Source organism: Crocuta crocuta, unplaced genomic scaffold (genome assembly GCF_008692635.1).
Source record: "Crocuta crocuta isolate KB4526 unplaced genomic scaffold, BGI_CrCroc_1.0 scaffold64, whole genome shotgun sequence".
NCBI classification, from domain to species: Eukaryota; Metazoa; Chordata; class Mammalia; order Carnivora; family Hyaenidae; genus Crocuta; species Crocuta crocuta.
The window spans coordinates 3,076,482-3,086,014 of NW_027530640.1; the positions used below are offsets into that span (position 1 = coordinate 3,076,482).

Genomic DNA, 9,533 nt, shown 5'->3' on the forward strand with positions numbered 1-9,533 from the left:
CGTCTCCTCCCCCGGCTCAGGAAGCCGAGCCGGACGGCGACGAGGTACTGCTGCGGATCCCGGCCTTCTCCCGGGACCTGTACCTGCTGCTCCGGAGAGACGGCCGCTTCCTGGCGCCGCGCTTCGCGGTGGAACAGCGGCCGANGGCCTCTTTCAGCACCTGTGGAGGTGGCCTGGTAAGCGCTCTTCCTTCCCCAGCTCTCCACTTTCCCGCCACTCCTCCCTCTGCCCTTAGAGACCAGGCTGCTTTGCATGGACCCTGAACTTCACCCTAGTCTGTACCACGCAGGAGTCCATCCCGTCCACCTCCCGCTGAACATCTCCAAGGCAGTCAGTGAGTCTGAAGGCTAATTGGATGGATTAACAGCCTTCTCTTTCTATCTGGTTGTACGTTTCTTCCGAACATTGTATCAGACTGCCTGGGGGTAACTCTTCCTGCTGGTTTTGCTTCTCTGTTTTCCAAAATAAGCTCACCACGTGGCTTCTTTTAGGAGTTTGGAAGACCACCAATCCGCTCACTGCGGAATCTCCTCCATTTTTGCCCCCTCCCACCCCACCCCCAGTTCCACATTTATTCTCTCTCTCTCTTTTTTCGTGTCCTACTTCAAAGTTGTCAGAACACTGTAATCCTCTAGGGAATTATATTCTGACAGCTGTCTAGCATTTAAACACATGCACAGCCACACAGGACACCTGTTCAGTGTTCTCTGAGGGACAGGAGTTGAGAAGTAACTGAAAGATTGGGAGCTGCAGACTCTGATGACCTTATAACCCAGTCAGGAATCGAAGGGTCATGAATCTGTGGTTTAATTTTACGTTTGCGAGGTTCGCGTGCCCACTCCACAGAAGAAAGTAGACATAAGGTAAAATGTACCATTTTAACTACTCGTTGATGTACAGTTCAGAGGTAGTAAGTACATCCGCCTTATTAGGGGCATCATCATGGTGGCCTTTATTTACCGGTTTAAGGCAAAACCCGCAACTGAAAACAACTGTTGTGAGTTGTGGCTTCATTTTGCCATCTCTAGTGAGCCATTGATGAAATCCACAAGGACTTGTCTGAAAACAACCTGCTCACTGATAGAAAAATCCAGTAGTAATGGAGAGCAGAAAATATCGGTGCAATCAAAGCCACCCAAAGCCATGAAATGGAAAAAAGATGGTTAAAAATCCAGACAAAATGAAACTGGAAATTTTTACCTATGCCCTCCTAAGGTCTCAGAGTCAAATGATGTAAATTGCTGGACAGGGCTATATTTTACCAGATGCTCATAATGATGAATATTCAAATATGGACATTTTTAGCCATGAGTGAAAAAAGTTGGCATGGAAAAATCACACGAAAAGCTTTTAAAAATGTTTTTGGTGGAACTGATGTTTGAATACTTCACTAGGGGAAACATTTTGTGGGGATTTCATTGTCCACCAGTTTTTGGCCAGAGATTAAATAATTACATATAGAAAGTTGCTGGTGTGGTAGAAGCAGTAGGGGATAAAGCATTTCACTGTGTTGAAATGTGGGCTTTTGGTCAGATTTTCCAAATGAGCTATGCCTTCTCTCCATACTTAAGGAAGCAAAGTTAAAATTATGAGTAGGTTTTTCATACACTGAATAGGAGTTTGACATACCTCCCTGTTTATCATGTTGGACTTTTACTCACTTTTCCTATTAGCCACATATGTATATGTTCTGAACTGGGAAGTCTTTGTTATTGAGGAAATCTGACATTGCCAGCAATACAGTATAGCAGTCAGACTTTTGAGTAAAAAGTTAGGCAGATAGCCAAGAAGAGTGGGTTTGTTACTCCACACTCTACCAGGCCAGCCCTATTTCCCTTAAGAAGGTGAATTAGGAAAGAGAGCATAATCTGTTATCTGATCTTTACCATTGGCTTGTACTCGGACAATTGACAAGTTACTTCTCTGGCTTTCAGTTTTCGTTAGTAAAATTAAAGGACTGAATGATTTACTTAAAAACCGGAGGATAGAGTTAAAATTCTATTAGATGTTAAAGGTTTCCTACATCCTACATTAGGGGCTTACAGATTAGGAGAAAGGCATCATACACAAGTGGTTATGACACAGGTATCGTTGGGACGATGACATAATGAATCAAGTCTTATGCCTGAGGTAAAATCCAGCTTGGGGAGTTGGAGAAGGCTTCCCAAAGCAGACAGAATTTAACGGAGTTTTGAAGCATCAAGAGGCATTCCCCAGGCAGTACGGGGCAGAAGAGTGTTTTGGGTAGAGGGGTGAGGCTGAAGATTTAAAAGTGCACACTTACCAAGGGAATGAAAATAAGAATCTCCTGCGATTAGGCCAGTAGGGACAATAAGGGGGAAATGATCCTAAAATGTCTGCTGAGACCAGACCTCAAAAGCCTTATCTGCTGGAGTATGGGCTTTTTCTAACCGTTGATTATCAAAGGGCTCTGTACTCGATCTTCTTTATTTCCAGAATTCTGTGATCCAGTAATTCTAATGGGAGTCACGATGACTTTCTACGGGAGGTGAATTATTTAGCAGTGCAACTGCTTTTCTTTTGCAACAGTGTTTTTTTTTTTCCTTCTAAGTAAAAGCTTTCCGGTTGTTAGTTGCTTAGAAAAGAGTAGGTAACTAAGTCTACCTTCCCCCACCACCTTTCAGCAGCTACTTTTGCCTTTTAGTGCCTGAACTCAATGCCTTTTGGATTACTGCATATTTGAAAAGATCCCAAAGTCTCTATCAAAGGAAATATATCATCAGCTATCCAGTATTGCAAGATGGTAAACACTTGTAAGGCTGGCCAATTCATTCTCCAGATATCAGTTTAACTTGTGCTGTGACAGGAAAAGTGCTAGAATAGATATTTGGGGTACATAGCTAGGTGATCCCTCTTCAAAGTACTTAATCATTCTGGGTCTTGTGTTTCCTATTTATAAAATGTGCAAATTGTATTTGCATGTCTAGCAGCTGATGTATAAAGTGTTCTTACTGTTTCCATTTCCCCTTATTAGTCTCTAATATTGAACAATAATCTTATTTGAGCCATATTAGACCCAGTAGGCCCATAAATATCATAATACCAAGCAATTAAACATTTATTGAGCAATTCCTCTGAGCAAGGCATTGTGCAGATACAGAGAATACAAAAAGAAGATGAAGCAGCCTTGATAAGTTTCAAGGAGCTCGCAGCCTGGCTTGTCAGTGACAAATGGCATCAGAAGAATACAGTAGCTTGAGATAGGTACAAATGTAGGTATGCCCCAAGTGCTTTGATGCTACTGTGTTATGCCTTTCTTCCCACATCCACAACGTTACAAGATACCTGATTTTGAGTTGGCACTCAGTAAAAAACACTGAAGAAAATGCAGTATATACAATACTTTATTATATTTTAAATAACAATCTCTAAATATTAAAATGCAAAAAAGCAACAAATTAATTTTTATGAATGAGTGCAACAGTTATGCTTGCTCAAGATTAACACATGGGTTTTTAAAAAAAATTTTTTTTTAATGTTTATTTTTAAGAGAGACACAGAGTGTGAGCGGGAGAGGGTCAGAGAAAGAGGGAGGCACAGAATCCGAAGCAGGCTTCAAGCTCTGAGCTGTTAGCACAGAGCCCTCTGTGGGGCTCGAACCCATAAACTATGAGATCATGACCTGAGCCAAAGTAGGATGCTCAACCGACTGAGGTACCGAGGCTCCCCAGGTTTGTTTTGTTTTAAAACAAGCACACCTAAGGAGGATAAGGTAGATCAGTACACAACTTGCATATGGTTCCCTTTAAATGGACTTTGGAAATGAGTATCACTAACATTGGGATTATTCTTCCAGGACGATAAAGAGTGACTACTAAAACTTTATGCACTTAATTTTTAAGTTTTATACAGTAATTGTTTTTATTAGTTCTTTATACAAAATCTGCACCATGTGTAAATTCAAAATTTTTTTGGCAGCTTAATCCTTTTCTTGAATCACACAATATCTGATGCTCCAGCAAGTTTTGAACAGTTAAATATTTTAGGGTATCCATTTTGGCCAAGGTACTTTATTGGACACCAGTCCTAAGGCAGGAGGAGAGGGTGTCAGGGAAGGGTGGGGGAAAGGCTCGTACACTAGTGAAATTGGGAAGAAGAAATGGAATCAACATCCAAAGGAAAAAAATGAAGATTGCAGATTAACCTCACACATCTGTTTTCTTTGTTCAAGCTAAATCTTAGGAATGACAGAAAAGATCTTCTAAATAAATCAAAAGCATTATAAAAAATGCCATTATATATGTTGAATATCTCCTGGAAGACTGATGACAGTTTGGACTGGATTAATGGAATACACAGATATTAGGAAACATCTGTGAATGGTGGGGGCTCGCACAGAATTATGGGAACGCAGGGAGCAGAAGTGGCATTGGAGTTTTTTTCATGTCCAGTTATGACAATCCATGGAAGCCAAATGTGTGTGCCAACGCAAGGTCCTGGGCATGTTGGTGACACCAGAGGACCCTGTCTCCTCCTCAAAAGATGATCTGTTGCCTTCCCACACCCAGCAGAAGGTCCCACCTCTTTTGCCAAATAACTGGAGGAGTCACCACAGATAGGTGAGCGGAGAAACCAAAGGTTATGAGCTGATACCCAAGAGTATCACAGTTCTAAGAAAAAGAACCTTAGGAGTCCTCGAGCTCTGGCAAGTTAATATATGAGGCAACAAAATTAATAGAATACATAAGGTACTTTAATGGAAGTACAAGAATGGATATATATTCATGGAAAAAAGAAATTTAAAAAATACAACAACATCTGCTACCCGGAAAAAATGATTAGCTACAATGGATCTAAGAATAAGTGGTCATTAGAATTAAAAACTCCATTAGTGAACTGACAAGTAAATTTCTAACCTAGAAAATCAAACCCAGAAATTATCCCAGTACATAGTATAAATATTCACACAAATGGACCCACAATATGAGAGAAAAGTTGTGAGCCATGAATCATAGATCTAGATGTTTCAGATTTAGTAGCAGTTAACTTTTAAAAATAAGTGAAAGGGTGGGATTTTGTGTGTGTGTGTGTGAATGTACTATAATTTATTTCACCAATGTCCTGTTGTTTCTAATTTCTCATTTTTATAAATAACTCCCTGAGAAAAACTTATACAGTAAACTTTGAGCACATGCCTGATTATTTACTTACATCCATTTAAAGGATAGAATTTTTTAAATGCATGCAATCTACCCTAATATAATACCCTATATAAATCACATATATATATAATATATATATAATATAATGTATATATATAATGTATATATATAATATTATATATATATATATCAGTTTATCTTTGGGTGTGAGTGACCTACTCCTTTGAAGGAATGTCGGATAACTGGCATTCCTGGTGAGCCTTACTCAGAATGCATACAAATCAATTTCCAATATAGGTTTCTATATTTGGAAGAAAAACTAAAGACAGATTTAGCCTAATTTTTTATTTTAATGTTTTTTTATTTATATCTGAGAGAGAGAGAGACAGCTTGAATAGGGGAGGGTCAGAGATAGAGGGAGACACAGAATCGGAAGCAGGCTTCAGACTCTGAGCTGTCAGCACAGAGCCACCGGTGCGGGGTTCGAACCCATAAACTGCGAGATCATGACCTGGGCCAAAGTCGGACACTCAACCGACTGAGCCACCCAGGCGCCCCAGAGTTAGCCTAATTTTTGTGTAGAGTCCTTGACTTCTAAAAATTTCAAATCTTTTACAGTTGTTTCATCCCAAATAAAATAAGAGCAGTTTTCTTTTAGCGACTTCACCTTTCTAAAGTTTTTCCAGAATTTTCATGGAAGCAAGGACGCTTTTGCATTCATATGTCACTGTTAAATATTTAGTGTTCGGTTAGATTATGTGATTACAAAATGTACCTATGTGTGTTCAAACAAATGCAGCTGATTCTTGGTAAACATCCAGGCTGATTGGTGGAAATAATTGCATGTAGCAAGACAAGGGAGGAATCTCCTAGCTTTGCACATTCTGCATGTGGTATGCCTCAGTGATCATATTTTCTAGATGGCGTGTAGAGTGTTATTTAATTCAATGATTCGAGTTGATTTGCTGATGTAACCAATAATGGTTAGGTAGATGTTAACAGAGTTTTTTTTTTTTTTTCTGTATCATAATCACACTTCCAGTGATACAGGAAGACACACACCTTCAGATAGAAGGATGAATCACCAAGGTCAGAGAGGCCTAAGTAGAGACCCATACATAGACACATTTTGGGAGAAATTAGAAAGTCAGAAATAAAGAGAAAACTCTACACGTTTAATAAAGGAATGATGATCTCTCATGGAATGAGTGTCAGGTGGATGCTAGAGGATCCTGAGTTGATTGTTTCAAGAGTTCTGAGGAAATGTGATTTTGAATCGTGCCCTCAGCCCAACTACCATTCGATTTTTTTTCAAGTTCTTATTTAAATTCCAGGTAGTTAACAGCCAGTGTATTATTATTTTCAGGTGTAGAATTTAATGATTCATCACTTACATACAATACCAGGTGTTCATCACAAGTGCCTCCTTAATTCCCATCACCTATTTCACCCATCCCCCCCAACCATCAGTTCTCTATAGTTAAGAGCCAAACTACCATTCAAACCTAAAGGCAAAATAAAATCATTTTCAAAATGATAAGGATTCACACTTTTCCAAACAGAACCTCCAAAAAGGTATGCAATGAAGTCTTCTTCCAACACCTTTTCTCCATTTTTTACTATATTCCTTCCTAGATGTAGGTAAGGTTATTAGTTTCTACTGTATGATCTAGAAGCAGTTGATGCATAAGCAAATAAATGTGTATATATCAATTTAAAGCTTTTAAGTCTGCATTATTATACACATACACATGCGTGCACATGAGATTATCACATGAGTGCACAGAGAGATTCCTCTTTCTTTTTTGGATAGTTTCTTTTTATCTGATTGCAAGTATGTTCCAGAATCTATTTAATCAGTTTGGTGTTGATGTACATTTGATTGATTCTAATACTTTCTGATTATGAGCAGTGCTAAATAAATAGGACTCTGTAGATATGCCATTTTGTCTATGCAATGTCAGTCTTTGTCAAAGGGCATGTATATTGGTAATTTGGGGTGATATTGCCTGATTGTACCCCACAGAGGTGGTACTACTTTATATTCTCAGGCCAACAGAGTATGAGAGTATATATTTCCCCTGTGCTTTTGCCAGTATGGGTGTTAATTAAGGATACTGATATTTGTGAAATCTAATAGGTAAAAAATGTTATCTCAGTATAGATTTAATTGATGGTCTTTGGGTATTTTTGGTGATGCTGAGCATTTATTCATATTTTTATTCTTTCCCTGGAAATGTACTGTTTACATCTTCTACTAACTTTTTAAGAGTTTAATTGATTTATTTTGAGAGAGACAGAGAACATGATGGGGGAAGGAGCAGAGCATCCCAAGCAGGCTCCACACTTTCAGTGCAGAGCCGGACGCAGGGCTTGAACTCACAAACCAGAATCATGACCTGAGACAAAACCAAGAGTTGGACACTTAACTGGCTGAGCCACTCGGGCATCCCTTCTATTCACTTTTTTAAAAAGATTTTTAGTCTTTTTCATTTCTAGCTCCAGAACCCTTTTTGTATTAGTTTTTTTTTAAAGATAAATGTTAATAACAAAATAATACATGCTGAGTATAGCAAATTTAGAAAATATATAAAATATATCATCTGTAAACTTACCATCCATAGATACTTTTTAGTGTATATGTAAAAAAGGAAACATAAATATCAAGTACATATTCACAATTATTTTCAAATTTATTGGTAAGCCAGTAAAAGCAAATTTTCTCAAACATTATTTCTGGTTTCTTAGATTGGCACAAATTATGCAAACTAACAGTATCGAGGGGCCATGCTTGGGGGACACCTTATCTTATACATTATGGGAGAGCTAGTTTTTAGAGCCTTTTGTATTATACGTACTTACATTTTAAGTGTGCTCACCCTTCTTTTCAGGAATATTCATATGTGTGCAGAGGATTTACATATAAGCCTATTCATTGCAGTGTTGTTTTTAAGAGCAGAACATTGTAAGTATTCATCATTAGTGGGCTAGTTACATGTATATATTGTGCTGAACTCCTGGAGACCAAAAAGAGAAAAGAAATAATTCCTTTCTATAACATATTTACAGTCTTCAAGGAGCTGTTTCTTTGCCTCAACTTCTTGTCTTCCCTCTGTCCATTACAGTTCTCTGATTTAGGAGGTGTTCAGTGTGTCTTTATTAACGTGAAGAACACATTGCTTTAAGGCCTTCTGTGGTTTCTGGTTCAAAATTCAGAATGGTGTGGATGATCATGGTTCTGCCAACAGTGACACATGAGAGAAGTTTCTGTGTATGGAGTGTGCAGATACTCCATTCTTCTTTAAGGAAACGATACAGTGAATCCAAGTTAAAAAAATCTAGTAAGAATTGTCATGCTGATGGATTGACATTGAAATAAGTTCTTTAATCATATATTAATGTATATCTTAATATCTGGAGAGAACTCAGGCACGGACCAATTTTATGAGAAGAACTTTTGCTTAATAATATTTGCCTATTGAATATTATGTATTTATTTGAACTTTATTAGCTGACTCATAATATGACATACTTTTTTAAATTCAGGAAATTCTTTACAGGGTCCTTTAAATATTTTTTTATGCAACCCTAAATTCAGCACATTTTTATTGAGCTCGTGCGCAATTGTTTCTGCTTAATTGCAATTACATTTTTACCCCAGATGGTTTTATGGGTTTCTGTTTACCAAGTAAAGATAATGAGGAGTTCCAGGTTGCTGATAGATGGGACGTACCTTAAGTTAGGAAATTGATTTTGACCTATTATGAGGCAGTGGGACAAACCAGTAGTCCCTCTTGGATTATGATTTGGGGGGTTTCCCAAAAGGACATTTTAAGATTCCCTTAGCTAAGCAAGGACCATAACTTGCTTCAGAGTGCATTTAGGGTGCAGCCATAGTGAGCACATCATCTTGTCTCCATCTCATCTTTATTCTTGTGCCAAGCCCTAGACTGAGAGAAGTGAGAAAATGGGAACTAAGCCATTTTAATGCTACCCAGATATTTGTGCAGAATTATTGCGTGACGGTGTTGAGAAGGCCCTTGGGATTAGAGAGCTTTGTACTTGACTTTTCCAACAAGAGAAACTCCATTTCATTTCATAATTAATGTGCGTATATCTGCAATAAATTATTAACTGTTTAGGCTTTCATTCAGATGAGCAGGGAATGGAGCTTATGAGCCCAGGCCACATTTGGCATTATTTAATATCTTCTGCTTTCCTGTTGCTTTCCGTTAAAAAAAAAAAGAAAATCTCAGCATTTGTTTTCTTCACAAGCACATAAAGGTGTTTTGCCTCAGGTTTGTTTTCATTTTCTTTCTTTCTTTCTTTCTTTCTTTCTTTCTTTCTTTCTTTCTTTCTTTCTTTCTCTCTCCCTCTCTCTCTCTCCCCCTCCCTCCCTCCCTCCCTCCC

The 9,533-nt window shown here is 38.3% G+C and overlaps 1 protein-coding gene across 1 annotated transcript in view; it reads left to right on the forward strand.

Annotated features, from left to right (window-relative positions):
- ADAMTS19 (ADAM metallopeptidase with thrombospondin type 1 motif 19) overlaps positions 1 to 9,533 on the forward strand; it is a 245,515-nt gene that overhangs the window by 13,451 nt on the left and 222,531 nt on the right. The window contains exon 3 of the mRNA XM_077768867.1: positions 21 to 176. Coding sequence (XP_077624993.1) covers positions 21 to 176 — 156 coding nt within the window. The remainder of the gene's footprint in view (positions 1 to 20; positions 177 to 9,533) is intronic.